Here is a 19,144-nt window from a genome sequence, read left to right on the forward strand (position 1 = left end):
GCATGCGGTATTCAGTGGGGTATAGCGGGGTGAAAAGCCAATGGAGGCATTTTGCCCCACACATGTAGCAACACGTCAAATTGACGGACATAGATCAGGGGTAGCCAACCTGCTGCCGTAAGGAAATTTGTGCGGCCGTGGACACGTTGTTCGATTAATATGTTTTGGCGACCGTCGACATGCAATTTGAAGTTACTAATTGACTACCGATTTCTTGAGAGGTTTTATTTATTCTTGAATTTTTTTCGCGCTGCGCTCGATTCAGTATGACATCGTTTTTCGATAATGATGTAATTGCAAGCAGTTTTTGCAATCAGATCCCCACAGTACTGTACAGTTTCGAACAGCAGAGGAAATGATGCACTTCACAAAGAAATACCCACTCGGAATTGTGTGCTCCTCACTATACCGACAATCCTGACGGAAGATCAAGAAATAACAGCATGCAACAAAGTGACTAATAACAATTTGCCCACCCGAAGATGCACCATCATTCATAACTTTCCCTAAATTTTCAAAACAACCCCTCCGTCAACTTTACCGGTGAATCTGTTCACATAAGTTGAGAGAGGATAAATGTTTCATTATAATATGTAAAACTATACTAATATTAATGACGAAATTCATTAGTAAATCTGAAAAAAATTTCGCGCTCCTTCGCGACCTGCAGTGACCATGCAGTGACCTTACCACTCGTATATTAAGCCTATATGCTTAAATAGATTAGTACGGACTTCATCAAAAATGGCCACAGACACTTCAACATCGGTATTTGCCGTGCGGGTAGTTCATTACGACTATATGGCCTGAAATGCGGCCGTAGGCTGCATGAGTAGTCCAAATGCGGCCGTGAATACCAAAAAGGTTGGCCACCCCTGACATAGATGAATGACAATTTCACGTATGATACTTGTTGCTTGGGCTTTCCAGACGATCGTGGTAGTGTGGGGACGATATCTCGCGTGCAAACACCGAAATTCAATCCATTTCGACTAGTTTGGTGGATATTATGACGTTTCCCGCTTATGGTAGGCGTGTTGCCTACTCACTCGACCGTACCACGTCAGCAATGGCCTCCCAGCCTCGTCTGAGAAAGGGTTAGTCTCCGGTGGCAACAGAATGAGGTTTAACTGAAAATCCAAGACGAGAAACAAGCGGGACCCAGCCTGGAAGATGCATTAAGGCGCAGTGGCGGCTCGTGACAATATCGGGAGGTGGGGCAAGGGGTGCATGTGATGTTAATAATCTAAATGACGTCACAATAGTGTATTCTGACGTGAAAATGTGACTTCGTGGTCGTCACACACAGTTTGTATGGTGTATAGATATTAGGCAAGGTTAACTAGGCTTACGCCTTTCAAATTTTAATAATATATTCATGACAGAAATATCTTAAAACCCGAAGCTTTTCGAGCTGACACTCTTCAGATTATTATGAAGAAAATATGAAGTACAGTAGTTCATACCTGTATATTTTAACGTTTTGTATCAGTAGGCGTATTGCGCGCGGCGTGATTTCATAGTTGCAAAATGTTCAATGACGAATTCATTGAAATCTGGAATAGGCCTACCCATAATGACAGCACTGAGAATCCTGAGCACATCTACTATAACTCATCGAGCCTATATCTTTACACATCCCGATTCTAAGAAAAGTCTCGATGCGTTTTAATGTGCAGAAACCAGGGCTTCGGAGCAGCCGTAAATTTTAACTGCTCCGGCTCCGGCTCCGGAGCTCTCTTCTATCATACATTAGCTCCGGCTCCAGCTCCGGAGCCGCATTATTACCACTGCTCCGGCTCCAGCTCCGGCTCCGGCTCTGAAATTATCGAATGGGCCTAGCTATATCAGGGGTGGCCAACCCGCGGGCCAAATGTGGCCCGCGAGAGGTTTTGCGTGGCCCGCGAGGTAATTTCCTATTATATTATCGAAAATAAATTGCTCAGATTGTGAACTTGCAATGCCAACCAAAAATTACAATTCTGGCTGCGACACTTGGGATGTTGATGACTAAAATATCAGTTCCAACGCATTGGCAGATCCACGGTCCAGTCACATTTTCAGTAAATCGTCGTGCATTTCAATAAACTAAAATAGTAGCGACATTTTCTTCACGCCTCGCGTGTTTAACTGTCACACGATTTCTTGCTTGATAGCCTACCCCCTACTGACAATGAAAAAAACGCCCAATTTACCCGATTGAGTCTAACTGTATTCGCAATTACGCGAGAAAGTCTTTTTGCGTTTGCGCTCGCATAAAGATCGTCAACGGTGAAATGTACGCACAACATTATCGTCGCATATTAACGGAGACCTTCGATATCGATGTGACCAGACGCCGAATAGTCGTGTCCTTGCAAACTGAGCCTAGCGGGCGGTATACAGTAGAACCGCAATACTCAAGTAATAATATTATTGACCAAGTTTATTATAAACTCAGAAAATTTTATCCGCTTGGCGCGGCTAGTGGACCGCACACTCATTCTTCAATTGCATGTGCCCCTTTAGCCGAAAAGGTTGGCAATTCCTGGTCTATATAGATTACTAATCTACCCATAGGTTAGTTATCTATAGCAATCTAGAGTCTGTCAGCCGTCAGTAACATCCGATGTAGCAACGAAGACATATAGGTGCCGCCGTGCCAGCTTGTGACGTCATTCTGAATACTTGTCAATTGTCGACAACATCATAGTTGCACAACAACGCATTTTACTCTATGCCATTGCTGTGCACAGCATTAAAATTCAGGCCTGCTGTTCAATTATGATAAATCAGCAGATGTGGTTGCTGCATATATATATAATGGCATCTTATGAAATAGGTCGGAGCCGGAGCTACTACTCAAATAACGGGCTCCAGCTCCGGCTCCGGCTCCGGCTCCGGCTCCAAAGCCCTGGCAGAAACCACGCTCGGATTCTGCGGATGAAATCGGGGTGGTCAATATGATATCAAAAAAGCTAGTTACTGCGGCAAAGTTGATAGAAAGCGATTTTTCAACTATAGGATTTTGAAAGTTCACCACTGGTTACTACTTCGAAAAAAAGATGCATTGGAATATAAGCCAGTCAACTCTAACCGAGTAATGTCGACGATCGGGTAGTATCGAGACACCGTTTGCAGTAGAGACCACATTCTTCAGATCACGATACCCAATTTTGTTCCAACTAGATCAGTGGTTCCCAACCTTTTTGTCTTCATTCCCCACTTCAGATTTATTCCGAGCCTTCATTCCCCACCAAGACCGTAACAGCCCTTCGTCAGCCCCCCTAAAAAACGTTGGTCTTGGCCCCCCCAGGGTGATCAACCAAACAAAGCCCCCCAGGTCCCCCTCAATCCTCCTGAGCATGTACGCTATCCCCCATTGCTTATGAGGTACATTTGGTCTACTGTTTAGTGCGTCGCCATATTTCGACTAAACGCGCGTAGCGCGAAAAATTTGTATAATTCATGTTTGAATCGGTCAATATGATCGGGAATTGCATATATTTTGCTATCAATTTTTTCTCCCCCCTCAGATTCACCGGTAGAGCTGAGTAACGTGTGTTCGAAAAGGTAAGACCCCTAAATAATGATAATTATTATTAATTGTGAAAATGGGACATTGTGGCGCTTATCACCTTATGGGTCTGGTGCGCCACGGCAGAAAATTTCGTATTACATGTCGCAAATCGTTTATCTAGAATAAAATTGCTTATTAAACATCTTCGGGCGAACCCGTTGGTATATTGACTTCGTTACATTATGCTATTTCGTGACCTCCTATATCTGCTATGTCAAAAGAGATGGAAATCGCCAAAACTAAAAGGCACACACGATTTCAAATTGTTATTGCTTTACTGGCAAATAATTTTTCCCTGCGGGATGGCATTTGTCCTGTGGGGTTCAGATCACCAGGGCAGGAACGTTCGAAGCCAGGCATTTAGCCGCCTATGGTAAATTAAACATATATGTATATTGTATATATATCGAAGTTTTCGGTCAGCACAAGGGAATTCCTTCTCGGCCAAGCGCTTCTCGCTGCTCATCGTTCTGGCACACTTCTTGTAGTCGCCTATTACATGGCCTATAACTTCATATGTCTTGGTGCGTCGAGGCGCAGTAATGGCCGACGTCAAAGTCTCCATTGCTATAAAATCTACGTATTTTCGTGGGGGAAAGGTACCCAATAATCAATATATTCGACAATATTAAATCGCGCCGCCAGCGCGAAAAAGTTTTGAAAAAGTGGCATAAATTTCCAAAATAATACTCGATAATTTATGTTAATTCACAAAATAATTTTGGGCCCCTTCAAGCTCGCCTCCCCCCAATTGGGGGGTTTGGGTGCGGAAGTTAAAGTCCTGTTCCCCACTACTCAACACTTTTTTCATCACAGAGCAGCTATTTGCTGGTTTGACTACACAAGACACCCAACCACACCAGTACGCAAGACAATGGCCTATAACCGCAACATAAAACGTATTGTGAACCGATACCAGTAACGGTCAAAATTTCGCGATGGCGTTATTTCACGTTAAACTAGTCGTGCTGGATGCGTTTGTGACGCCATCATTGGCCATCCAGAGTTAAAAATGAGGTTTTGTGAACAATACGCAATATAATTTTCGATGCATACATTCCAGAGCAGTTAACTGGTAACTTTAATTGCGCATGTGTCTCCGTGAATATGTAGAGTGTTCTGTATATAATTTTGAACAAATGCGTCTATTCCCCACCAGAAACCATTGAATTCCCCACCAGTGGGGAATTCCCCACCATTTGGGAACCACTGAACTAGATAGACCGCCTCTGGCACCAGCAGTGTAAAAGTGTATAACGAGGCGTCCTTATCCTCGCTTATACCTCAGCTATTCATTGTTATCGAAATATGTTGGGAAAACGGTAAGAGTGCGCTTTCCTCCCGCGTATACGATTAGATCAGTGGTTCCCAACCTTTTTCGACTCATCGCCCCCTTTTCAAGCTCAACGCCGATCATCGCCCCCCAGATTTTGTGAACTGAAATATCGGTATACAATCTGTAATCATCGGCGGGTTGACTAAAATAAAAAAAGGTCAACTCTTCGGCTCGATGTCCAATTTTACACTTTTGCAACTAAATTTCCGTGGGTTGACTAAAAAATAAATAAAAATAAAGGTCATTTCTCCGTCTTGACTCCGATATCGCCCACGTTGGGAATCACTGGATTAGATCAATGGACAATTTCTAGGCTGATAAGGACCGAGTCTCTTTACCTGTAATTATTGCTCTAAAGGAAACTGCATAAACGGCGTACGGAGCAGAAATTCAACACGATTCATGTTCGCAATTGACCTGGCTAACAATCTGCAGACATAAGGCTATAACTCGAGATATTGCGTATAGCCTAACCGGAAAGGTCAACGAGTTCAGACACAAACGCCATTGTTATCTCATAGATTGGGCCTGTCATATTGAATCCAACACATCATTTTAAATTTGAAGAAGTAAGACGAAAGCAGCCTCGGAATTTCGGTCTCGGAACAACATAGGAGATTTTGGCCTTGAAACTGGAGACTGGGACATAACACAAATGGCTTACTGTCTCGAAATCTGCTGCTAAATCGGCAATGGGAAATATATTACCGAATAAATACGTGAATGAAAGCTGTAAACTTAATACACTGTTACATGACATCGTCGACAAGTAGCCTCATGACCCTTTTCGGTATGGTACTGTCAAAATTAATACGAACAGCCTGTTCGGAACAGACCAACACCGAAATTTGCGTAAAATTTACTGAGGAATAGGCTGATCAAGTGATCACTGATCAGCTGTTAGCCGTCATCGAAAACGAAATAGCTTTCGCGCTTGACAGTGGGTTGTAAGCAGACATGGGGTAATCGCGATTAGTAATCGTAATCGATTACGACGATTACAGCATTTTCAAGTAATCGTAATCGCAATCGATTACATTCGAAAAAATCCCGAAGTAATCGTAGTCGTAATCGACTACTTCCCATATTTAATCGATTTTTTTTGTGAAAGAACGATTACTTTTTTATTTGTACAAGGACTGTGACATAAACTGAACACTCGTGAACAAGGAATACGTATTACACCAGTTATTGAGAGCACAAGCGTCGGATTTTCTAATGTCACTGCTCGTTATTACGTCAGAGGTAGCCTATTAGCTTTGCTCGTCTTTGCGTGAGAAGTGTCCAGTCCACACATAGTAAATAGATATTCGGTGTACATTAGTGTGATTGTAAGAAAACCCATCGTGCTGTAAATCGGGTTATCAATACATTTCAGACACCACTACCTCGCAACAGGATACTTAATCACCTCTCTGCCTAAGCAACTTGTGTATTGAAGTTTGGTTCTGCTTATTTAAACTATAGAATGTAATAGTTCTAATTCTATAGTTATATGCAGTTTCAGTTTTGCTGCTTGGCGAGCAGTAGGCCCATATGGTACGAACCTACACCAGACAAAGGCTTGAAATTTTGTACTCGTCGAATAAAACATTACTGTTTCCACAACGGCGCATTAAAATCAACAGCTGCTGATATATATCATAACTGAGGTGTTGGTTTGCCGTTTTCGTAATGGCAGCCTGCATTACATTATCTGCATTAAGTTGAAGGCAGAATTTTATGTTCACTTTCTCTTATTCTCATATTATTCTACTCAAAACGGGCCCCAATCACTATTTCGAAATTTTTTACTGAACATTTGGACCTGCCACCATAGCCATCGGCTTATATACCATGTTAGCGTGGGTTAGAATCAGGATAAAAACTGCAAAAGTTTCCCCCACCCAAATATTGGTCTTGTGCCCCCATAGAGTAGTCAATTTTGAAGTTGAAGATTTAATTTATTCAATAATATTGGTAATTGCATTACATTGCATTTTTATTCCTATCTCAGCGCCCGATGGCCAGATTAACCTGAAGAGCAGGGGGCGCGTAATTCATAATTATAACATCTGGTATCTTGCAATAATTACTTTATTGTATGCTTTTAATTCGTGACCTCCGGTCTGTTATATAGCCAAAAGATATTGATTGTAGTGGCCCAAACATATCAGACTAAAAGAAAAACTTGCGTGAGACGCACTCACGAATTGTCATGTGTAATGCTCTGTGGGTGCCCGGGTGGCATTTGCGTCGTGGGCTCAGATTGAAAGGAATGGACTGTTAGTCACGCCCACCCAGCGCGACTATTGACAATGGACACACACCCTAAGTTTCCGCCAATGTCGTTCTTTAGTAGCACACTTCGTGGAGTCTCATGTTGGCCGAAACTGCATATGTCTTTTGATGTGTTGAGGAGCGGTATTGAATGGCACCTAAATGCCTATGACTATGAATGATACATGCTTTATTTCTTGAGGGGGAGACGTATGCATTTCGAAATCAATCCATCAAGACTTCTAGAGACATTTAAATCGCAAAGCTCAAAGAGAATTTCCAAGTCAATGAAATCTCTCGAAAATAAATAATTTCTGTTGGTTTACGAAATACTTTTCAGTAGCCTACCCTCCAACCACGCTCCCCACCACCGGGGTGCGGCAGTTATGGACCTGGCAAGAATGCAAAACGTTGTGTGCGATAAACCGTCCTCTATAAAATGGGCAATGGGTACATTATGACGTAACAAGGAAATGTCCCATCTTTTGTAAAGACAGTTGTTATATCATTAGGCCTATTCAGCGCAATCCATGTATTGTCTTCCAATATAACTACTACGATGCAAAATAAATGTAATCGTGAGTAATCGTGATTACTTTCCCAATGTAATCGTAATCGTAATCGACTACTTCCTGATTTTGCTATAATCGTAATCGTAATCGTAATCGCGTGATTCAGAAGTAATCGTAATCGCAATCGATTACATTCATGAAGTAATCACCCCATGTCTGCTTGTAAGTAGGGCTGGGCACAACGATTCGAGTACTCGAATCGAGTACTCGAATCTGAATCGAGTATTAATTTTAATGATTCGAGTCGAGTAGTAAAAGTCGACTTTTTCGAGCACTGAAATTATACGCTCCCCGCCACTGAAAGTTTTAATTAATCAACGAGAATTATAGTTTTGATACTACTTTTCACTGTTGAAGCCTTGAAACCTTGATTGGCCGTATCGTAGCATACGAAACATACAGTAGAAAGTACAAATGTTACTGGAAATAGCACATTTCCGAAGTCATGATCATCCCACAACATTGTCACCAAGTACAATTACATCGGTATGGTCGAAAAAATACCAAAGTATCTTTAATGTGAAGGATTGTGGTCGTATAAAAGGTACATATTTAAACTTTGACATAATAATTCTGTTATGACGTCATAATGCGTGATACTCGATTACTCGACTTGACTCGAAGCATAATACATGATTCAGAATCGAATCACTCCGGTACTCGATTTTGCCCAGCCCGAGTTGTAAGCAAATGGCTTGAAGGCCACAATTTCACGGTGAAATTGACATTGCAGAATATAAAGTAAAAGTAAATATTTGAATGCAAAACGAGAATGTTAGTAAACTGTTTCATGATATCATCGTCTCATCACCTATCTCAGTATGGAACACAGTTAACGTTAGCACAGACACACCGACTTTGCGTGAAATCCGCAATGTGTTAGGTAGGCTATAGTGTCAGATCAGCGTACATCTCTACCATACTCGACCTTGATAGCGAAATTACTGCCCTGATCATTGAGTGTCAACCTTGAGACTTGGCACAGCGTTCGATACTAAAATCAAGACATACCGTGCAAAAGCTCATGACAGATCTAGGTAAGGAGCATCGTTAAAATCAATAGAGACCAATACCGGCTTTGCGTAAAATCTGTTAGCGATAAATGACGAGTCGGCTCTCACTCGACTTGGAAACGAAATTACCACTAACAAAGTTCGGTGAAAAACTTAAAACTTGGTACAGCGTTCGATACTATAACATTAAGACTTACCGTGCCAAATGTCATGACCGATCTCGGTATGGAACATCGTCAAAATCAATGAGCTTGGACACCAATACTGACTTTTGAGTAAAATCTGTTTGCGATACACGACGGATCAGCACACACTCAATTTCGGAAACGGAATTACTACCCTTATCTTTAAGTACCAACCCTGAAACTTGGCGCAGTGTCAAATACCACCATCACGACATAACTCACCAAGTTTCAAGAATTATCATGGTGTGAAACACCGTCGAAATGGACCTATACCAACAAAGATCGACTCAAGGCATATGACGGTAACCGAGTTCAGATATAGATACGATTGTTACATCACACCTTAAGGGCAACCAGGCTATGTTGCCCCACCTGCTCGGTAATTTTATGAATAGGAGAGAGAAAATCACCGTCTCTTTATTGTGCGCGGCTTTGAGAGAATAGACAGTGAAAGCTTGTTTTGAGCGCTACCGGGGCATGCCCCGGCTAGGCATTCGCAAAGCGAAAACACGAAAGAGAATTCGATTTTCGCAGAGACTTCGCTATATATGGGCAATGGGCATTTACAAGCGAAAGCACAAGAAGAATGCGATTTTTGCTGTGATTTCGGTATATATTGATTGCTGCGCGTCTATAAATGATAAATAATTGTTATTGGACCGAATTTTAGGTGGGGCAATGCTCCAGTTGCCCTATAGGACGAGCCGCCACTGTTAAGGCGTCATGTTGTCGGCTCGGCAGGCATTGGAGGGTATCGGAGTGTGCGCGCGGGCGATCTTATGAAACTTGTCAAGCCCTAGGTGGAAACCAGTGGGGCCCGCAGTGGTCTGGACTTGCGTTACGACTGTGTCCCGTCACCCTACTAAAGGGGGTTCGACGACCGCTCAGGGTCTCCTTCCACAGCCATATTCCAATTCAGGAGTCACCAATGCGGTGTCTACGGGCCCTAGGTAGTCCGCAAGGACCAGATGAGCCGCCCGCGCGCCTGTTTTAAAAATAGATGGAGTAACAGTTTTTACCAGTGAGCTTTTACATAATGAGATATATTTTTTCAGCTATTCTTGTGTAAATCTCACTTACATGTAACTTTTAGTTACTCCCGCCATTTACCCGCTTCAAAATTTTAGTGTTTTTGGGCTGTAACTCGTTTTGTGTTCACAATAGAGAAAACTTTCTTCGTAAGACAGATAGAAACATGATGTTTTGGCATCTTTTGAGCTATATATCATGACTCTACGACCAGTGGTTGTCAACACCCTCCGTGCAGAAATTGAGGGGTTGCCAGCTGGAAAGGGGGGCAATCCCCTAAAGCAGGGCTGGCCAACCTTTTCAGCCAAAGGGCCACATTCGATTGACAAACTGTTGCGCGGGCCACAAGCCGCGCGAAGCGCGAAATTTTTTAGAAGTTCACAGGTCAATAATATTGTCACCTGACTGTATTGCGGGCCTGCTGTATATCGCTGGGCTCAGTTTGCAAGGACTGGGCTATTGGAGTCTGGACATATCGATATCGAAAGTTTCGACCAACATGCATCAATCATTTTGTGCCTAGGTTTCATAGTCGACGGTCTTTCTGCGAGTGCAAACGCAAAGTCGCATATGTTGAACGACACTCTGTCTCGTAATCGCGAATATAGTTGGATTCCATCTGATGCATTAGGCGCTCTTTCATTTTCACAAAGGGGCAACAATATTAAAAGCAAGAAATCAAGTGACAACATGTTGCGCGAAGCGTGTAGAAAATTTTTACATTTGATAAATCTATCGCAAAGTATTCTGCTTTATTGTAGTCTACGAAGATCTACCAATATGTGACTGGCTCATGGATCTGGCAATGCGTCGGAACTGATATTTTAGTCATCACATCACAACACTATAAATTTCGGAAATTACCTCGCGGGCCACTCAAAACCTTCTCGCGGGCCACATGTGGCCCGCAGGTTGGCTGGCCCTGCCCTAAAGCCAATTTTTATTGAAGTTTAAGATCACTTTTCGGGATTTAAGAGCCCCCTTTTTCGGTTCAAAGAGACGAGTTATTTTCACTCCACCCTCATGCAAACCTGCCCACAAATCACTCACCAATTGACAAAGTCTGCTTCATTAACCGTCAAGGTTGAAGTTATCTGATTTGAAATTTAGAAGTTACCTTACTTCGCGGGCGCATAGACCACGTACGCACTCGGAGTGAAAGATCATGCTTGGGTCTTTCCACCCAAATCTGTTCTTTCGAGCGTCAACTTAGTGTTTACGCAATACGCAGCGGCGCAAAGCTTTGGAAATCACTACCCTAAGGCATCTTTCGGATGACAAAACCAGACAATGATTTTCCGTGTCCAAGACTTCGTATGTAATAATACAATCTAATACAGCAATTAAAGCATATGCTAAGAACTTCACAATAGAAATCAAGATTCTACATAACATCTCCGCGCACAGGAAATTTCCAGACAATAATGAGATATATCTATATAAAGTAGTTAAGATTGATGAAGAGAAGCAACCAAAATATATAGATATTGCATTAGGGCACCTTGGGATGACAGACAATCACACCACAGCAATGACATAACTTTTATTTTAATGAGTTTGAATCTCTTATTTGGTGTTGTATTTACCCTACAGGAGCAGTTCCCCCTTATCCGGTTATTGTGCCGAGATACCAGAGATGAGCATGGATTAGGATTAGGTTTTGAAAAAACAGGATTTGTGAAATTTTGTCGGATTTGGATCAGACATTTTTTACAGAACGGATTAGGATTTGATTTACCTATTTTCTGGGAGATTGAAATGTCGTGTGGCGAATGGCGACAAACTTTATTCAGATCAATTATTAATGTAATTATGGTACGTAAGTTATCTTGAACCAAGTGAATCGTTGGTTGTGAAAGAAAATTTTCGAATCCCTTCATTGAATAAATTGGTATTTTTTCTGAATTTCCAGTTGGAATCGGATTAGGATTGGACATGGACTTGAATATGAAAAAGATATGGATTAGGATTTGAAGGTTCGGATTTGATTAGGACATAGAAATTTCAAATCCGCTCATCTCTGCGAGATACCACAAAATTTCAATCTTCAGTGATGAGTAGCAATACGACACATTGCTCAAACTCGGTGAAGCTTAAAAAACATTCTATTGCCATACTTCAGGCGGATCTTAACCTTGGGACTAGCCAATATAATTACCAGTACATACGTCTGTGTCATTATATAAAACAAAGCGCCACTGATCTTACCACTACGTATAATCAACGGCAAACAGGAGAAAAATTCGGTAGGCCCAATACAATGATTTACCGATATCGCAATACACAGACATCAGATGTATGCAGAAATATGGGTTGATGCAAACCTCCGGCCTCTACGACATGTATCTTGAGCCACTCTATTTACATATGACTGCTGTAGTTGAAGCAGGGCTAATTAAAAGTGTAGAATGAGGACAAGATTCTGAACAGTCAACCACATGCATGCATGCTGCATGTAGCTTAAAAAAGAGTAGTAAATTCCCAAAATGCAGAAATAATGCTGAGGTTCAGCTCTTTCAACAGTCAGACAATTTGTGTTGGTTCAGAAAGAGGTATCTAACATTTTGACGTAATCCATAATACTTTATAAACCAAATTCAATAAGGCCGGATTCACGCACACCTAACATGGATGCAGAGCCGATGGTCAAATAGGAATTACCGAGTCTTCCTCGCAGTCGCAAGTAGGCGGATCAGGGCAGAATAGTCGCATTAGGGCAGAACCATGTCACAGACAGACACTCACACGCACGCAGCCAGGCAAATCCATGACAATTCTTACAAAAGCAGTCAAAGAAAATATACTGCATCCACACACATATATTCATATAGACTATTTAAATGATGTAAAAGAATCTCCAAGCGCTTCAGCATGATGAAAGAGAGAAATAAAAAATTGAGCGACGTGATTCTACAATCGGGCACATTACCAACATCGGATGCGTTGACCAGCTTAAAGATCCGTTGACGATGGGTTTAATTTGTTGCTGTCAAGACATGCTAGTTGTTGGACGTCGTTCCCACTTCACCGCCAGAATCACTATCAATGTCGATGTAACTCTGCATACCCTTTTCCGGCGAGCCGCCAGAAACGGAAAGCCGCCCCGTTACACTCACTCTCTCGATGCAGTTCGGATTGCTTTTGATAGAGTCATAGCACGCGTCGCAAACTCTAATGGGTTTGCTGGATTGATAAGGAAGCACCGCACGCTTCCGCGAACACGCGTCGCACACAACGAAGCCGCATTTCCTGCAGTGGTGCCGCCTGTTCAACGCCGTGAATTTGCTCTTCCGGCATCTCATGCACTGGTTCGTCTCGCTGTCGGGGACCCAGGTCGGCGCGACGTCGCTCGAGTCCTTGGTGATGCCTTGACGGAATAAGAGACTTAATGTTCCTGCCCTCGTGTTGGAATTATTGTGTGGAATAAATTGCCCTGATAGGATAGGATGTTGGAGATGGATACCAGTCGGGTCTTAATTAAAAATACTCAGTGGAGTGGTCATCCATTATAGGCCTAGGAGATAGGCCTATATATTATATAGCATTTTGATCACCAATGCGCTCCTAATCATTATTTTGAAAGATTGCTGGGATCAGTTTTACCTGCAGATTTGCATGTGTACAGTCATTCATGGTATAGTACCTGGCTTTTTCAACGTTTGTCATAGTCTTGCATGTTCTACGAATTTCCTCCCGTTTTGATTTAGTTGAGTTACATAGCAAGCCCGAATGGTACATTGCAAATACATGGCGCAACGAGTCTGCATGTGCAGAGTGCCGTGATAAAAGAAGATGTACAGTTGATCCTGAAACTAATTTCGCTTAGGTGCTTGGATAACCGGACACGCTCAGCATAAAAATTTCAGATACTCAAGGATGTAGCATTCACTTATCTAATGCAGCATAATAGTACATGCGTAAGCCGATGACGTCATTTCCATAATAGCCTACCTTGACAGATGATAGCACTACCATGTGTTTGGACATTTAATATCTGAAGCAGATTATATTGACACATGAAAAATGAAATATGATGAAACCATAGGAAGCCAACCAACGGTACGCTGCGGGGGTAATACGGTAAATACTGAGCCCTAGGCTCACGTAAAATGAAATATATTTACTCTCCACAGTTTTCTGTCAAATGATGTAATCCATGCACCATGATGTAATCAAGCTACTTCATGTAGTTGATTAACGGATTCTAGAGCTTGTGATATCTGCCAGAAAATTAACAGTTCTACCACACCAAAAGTTATCGCTAATGTTTTGTCAATGCAAATCTTCATGGCTAGAAAGAATGTATGTTGGTTGTGTTTGTTGGGTCTTCATAATGTTACAGTAATGAGGCATAGATTTTCAATTGATGATTCGGAAACACAACACTAAAAGGGAACAATACTGAAGCGTTCCCACGTGATTACAAAATCAACAATACTCAGCAAACAACCAGCAATGCTGATTCATAGGTTCGATTGAATTTCCTATTGGGTGTGTAATTGCAAAAGCAGCTGCCATGTCTGAGAATTCACAGATAACTCAGAAATACATTTCACTATAACATCACAGATCAAAATGCTAAGAATATTTAAGATTGACTGGATTTGCCTATGCCTAGTAGACCAGCATTTGAGATATCGATTTGCAAGTAGAAATAAGATTTAGCTGACACCTTGAGAAGCAGAACTTTTCTACCTACTTTGGTATTTGATTGGCACATGAAATGAAACATTAGCTCAAGCCACTATTGAATAGCTGAATCCCCATAGATTCCGACATGATGTGTAAAGTGTACATTGAGGATAGCAGAGGTTGCAATCTCACTCTGTCTCAGGATTTCTCGACCTTAGTAACTTAAATAGTAGTAAGTCTTCTCTCGAATGAGAAAGAAATGTGGGTGAATGATATGCAAGTGTTTATTTTTGGGAAGTGAAACTGATTCTGTTAATTGAAAGAAGTCATTCAGACAAAATGTAATCGGAGGAATCTACAAGAATATAGCAGAGAAAAAGCAATATCAAGAACACCAAGCTTCTGTGGACGTTTCGAAAATATAGTAGCCAATATAGGCGAAAGCGAAGATGTGTCATTATCTCCAGGAACGATGGAGGAGTAAAATATCCAACTGTCCTACAGATACACCAACAATGCCACCACAATATCCAAAGATTAGAAATTTGAAAAATAAATTTCACAAGATTCACAAATAATTTCACTAAAATAGTTTCACGCTTCGAGCAAGACCATTTACTGGAGAGACTCATAGTTCTCAGATTACATTTGGTTTTAGCAGAAACCTAAAATTAGTTTTAGAGCAGAAGGGAATCTCACTGAAGGAAGGCAGTACATTTTCTCCAGCACCTTAGGCTAGAGGTGCTTGAACAATGGAGGTTATAAGGAACTACAAGGTTATCAAGACGGCATCACCAGTTTTTCTTCCCAAGCAATCCCAGCGTGCTGAATGCCTACCAGGGAAGTCACAGAAACCAGTTCTGGTCCGACCCAGCTTAGGAGCAAGAAGCTGGACAATCTATCATTACGCTATCTTGTGGAAAAAACATCGCTCTAATTTCAACATGGCCTTCAATATCGACTGAGAAGAAGTTTCGATGACTTCACGGCCTAAAATTGGATCATATCAAGAATGCAACACCTACCCGCTTTAACGCGTTGTTCTTCGATACCCCATTTCATATGTGACATCCACTCCTGTTTCTCAGAGGCTGTTTGAGCATAAACTGCGAATGACTTTGTCGGCGAGATGATGAGCCAGCCAAATCTCAAAGTTTCATTGTCACTATTATAATCCGGCGAGACAAGAGTTTCATTATCCGGTATTTCTTCAATCTTAACATCTTTCAACGCGATGATTTTCTGCTTGTTGTACCTAAACAAGAGGCCATTTTTAATTTTATAGCACAACAGAAAATGAGTGGGGTCATATCAGATTTTGTCTCGATGTTCCAAACTACTTGAAACACTATCAGTTTGTAATGACGGTTATTGGTAACTGTAAGCGATATCGGTGCTTAGTGTCAATTCCTTCCTTCCAGTTAAGTTATCAACAAAAAGAAGTTCTTCATGTCAAAGTAAGCCTACTGTGGGTTTGTAATCTGTAAATTCTTGCACCAAGAATAAGATTGATTAATATTGGCAATTCAAATTTTGCAGCATATTCTGCACATGCAGGCAAATTTTGAGCCCACATTATTATTGTAATGTAGTCTTGCAGCGTACCACATTACCACTCAAGTAATGTAGTAATAAGACTGACATTGTGAAACAAGTCAGGAGATTTGGGATTATCATTTAGAAGAGTGGTTTCCAAAGTGGGCGCTACCTAATAATTGGGCGATTTAGGGGTGCTGCGAAGAGAAGGGTGCGCTGAGAGTAAACGTGGGAAATTGTTCAAGAAAATCCGTAAATTAAGAGCTCTGTCTGCGCACCAAAATCTCATTCATGTGGTCACGTCATTCGCTGTCGTACAAGGTGCATTCCATTAAAAATTAACGCTCTACGCAGATGTTCATGGTTATGCAGCATTGAGTTTTCTAACTAACTAGACAAGCAATCAAACAAATATTATAAAAATTAAACAGTGACACTAAACTAGCACAAATTAAGAGCTCGCATTCAAACGCATGCACATCGAGGACTATGAAGTATTCGGCGCATAACACATCACAATGAAGTATGGTGATTTGGAAAAGAAATTGCCTTGTACGCTTGATTTCACTGATTGTGTCTGTCTTATAATTGATACAAAAATGTGAATCTGAGATAGCGCACATAACATTTATCGGGATGCTAATCAATTAGATTAACACATAAGTCTAGGCCTACCCGCTGGTGTAGTGACTGTGCGATGAACACATATTTTTTGTCTGGAGTAGGAGGGGGTTCGGGGGGCGTGGATACCTGATTTGCTTCCCTTCCCAGAGGGACGTTGTGTAAAAAAAGTTTAGGAAACACTGATGTAGAACGTATTTTAAAAGGAGCGCAACAGTAGCTCTTGGTTGATGATTCATACTGGTCTTATTAAATGTCGCAAGCGGGCTGCCGGCTATATGATAGTACTATCAGCTAGCCTGCTATATTGATAGAACGGTAGGCTGTTTGGTGTTGCTAGTTTAGCGTATCCTACTGAAGAGTCAGCAGATGGTTTGATGTATCTATGTTATTACGCACATGGAAGACAAGACAATTATGGGAACAATTCTATCGATGACACCATATTGGGATTACTACTTAACTAAACAGGCTTGCATGGGCACAGGCATAGTCCAATACATTTTATCGGGCCATGGTACTGTAGTAATTTAATTATCCAATATCGAAGTTATCGAATTTTCAAACAGGGATGCTAAATTGATAAAACCGGCATGACACCCTCCAACAACATCGTGAACACAATCGCACATTGGTACACGTACAGGTATTGTAGGTTACAGTAACATGCCTCACGCAGGGCTACATGATGTAATCTTCCATCAATCACGGTACGGCACCGTATCTGCCCCTACAGGAATCTCGGTACGTTCTGCCTGATATACCAGGTGAGCACCAGACTGGAATTGGTGGTTGTTTTCGACAACATGTTGTGTGTGACAGAAGGATTTCTCGCGTGATTGGAAAGTTTCATCCGCGTGACGGAAATATTTTTCGCTCTAATTCGATTGAATTACTTACCGGTATTAGACGACAATATGTTCTAAAATAGACCTGGTATATCAACGAACTAGGGTTACGCCGTATATTCGCTGTTGCGCAAATGCCACGCTTGTTTGCGTTCATTGTAAAGCGTAAGGGCCTTATTCTGAATCTGGATTCTGGTATATCACTTTGTGACGTCAGCATAATTCATTAATCGGCGTGATCAGATATAAATGCTCGCGTGGCGTTGCGTGTGCCGTTGCCACCGATTCCACTCTGGGGTGAGCAGCGATGATTCTCCATGATGTTAAGTAATTCAATAAAAAAATAAAACATAGTGTGAGCACAGGACACCGATTCCGTACATGGTATCTGCCGTACCGGCATACGTAGTACGTACCACACTGGCGTCTCAGGCCGAATTCTATATTACCTGGACAAACACGACACTCATTAGGCTACTGTGATATGATATTCAGAATTAGTTAAAAATACAAATAGGTAATGTACTCACTTCTTTTTACTGATTAATATATTACCATACACCAAGATATCATTGAATAAAAAGAACTGCCGTAACTTGGGTTTCTTCCGACACAACTTCGTTAATACTCCTTCTCCTACCAACACCCTTCCTGGTTGTTTCAGCGATTGGCCAACAGTACCAAAACATTGTTCGATGTGATAGATTCGCTGGTTATTTATTTCTGAGTTCGCAAGTCTATCAACCATAACTACGCTGGGCACTAGACAGGGAGCGGAAATGCGGAAACAATCTATTTACAAAAATCGCTCCGCATACCAACCATAGTGAACCATAGTGAACTAGTGGAGTCGGCCATAACTTTCGAAGTCATGAAAATTAAAGTGTCATGTTGGGAAAAGGCGTTGAAATCACCACTGATTGGCACTCAACAAAATACCAGCGACCACAATCATGTTTATACATTGTAATAGTGGAGGTGGAGACCCGTAGCAAGATCGGGTAGAGGGCTAAGGGAGCAAAACTTCGCACGAAAAATTTTCTAGATCAAATTGGCTTTACAATGGTACATTCTGACGAGTGCAGGGGAGGAGCAGTCGTCCTCAAAGTCGGTATCATGAGGGAAGTGCATCAGTTCAGAAAGGGAGTTGGAGGGTGATAACCATGCCACATATCAGGGGTGGGCAGAACTGCTTCATGCGCAAGCCGCATATCAAAGATCTTAGCTTCAAAAAATTCAAAAATACGAATTCATGACGTCACAATGAAATATAGGCTATCGAATCAAGTTTAACGTTGTGTGGTGGAACTGGTGATACGTACGAGGCGTTTCCACCTGGACTGCAAGGTATTTGAAACCAGGCTGGTATGACATCCAAGCAGTGCGGAGCAGTTCCTTCGAGTGCTGATGAGAATTTAAGGAAGATTTCAGCTCGGTTATCTCGACGACATTTTCTTGGCTAAACTCTGCTGTTATTGCTAGCCTTTACAATACGAATGGAAGAGCCGTATTCACCATTGCTAGCCCGCAAATGATTGTGACCTGCGCTGGTGT

General features: G+C 41.8%; 1 protein-coding gene across 1 annotated transcript; it reads right to left on the bottom strand.

Moving 5' to 3' along the window:
• Window positions 1-11,247: 11,247 nt before the first annotated feature.
• Window positions 11,248-18,520, bottom strand: LOC145439696 (pleckstrin homology domain-containing family F member 2-like). The gene is made up of 3 exons (XM_080317254.1): window positions 18,121-18,520; window positions 15,611-15,840; window positions 11,248-13,320 (listed from the first exon to the last, which is right to left on the bottom strand). The coding sequence occupies exons 1-3, from the start codon at window positions 18,336-18,338 to the stop codon at window positions 12,953-12,955; spliced, it is 816 nt and encodes a 271-aa protein (XP_080173380.1). The 5' UTR covers window positions 18,339-18,520; the 3' UTR covers window positions 11,248-12,952.
• Window positions 18,521-19,144: the final 624 nt, after the last annotated feature.

Source organism: Botryllus schlosseri, chromosome 5, assembly GCF_051294905.1.
Source record: "Botryllus schlosseri isolate E-star chromosome 5, Bs_hap1, whole genome shotgun sequence".
In the NCBI taxonomy this organism is placed as follows: Eukaryota; Metazoa; Chordata; class Ascidiacea; order Stolidobranchia; family Styelidae; genus Botryllus; species Botryllus schlosseri.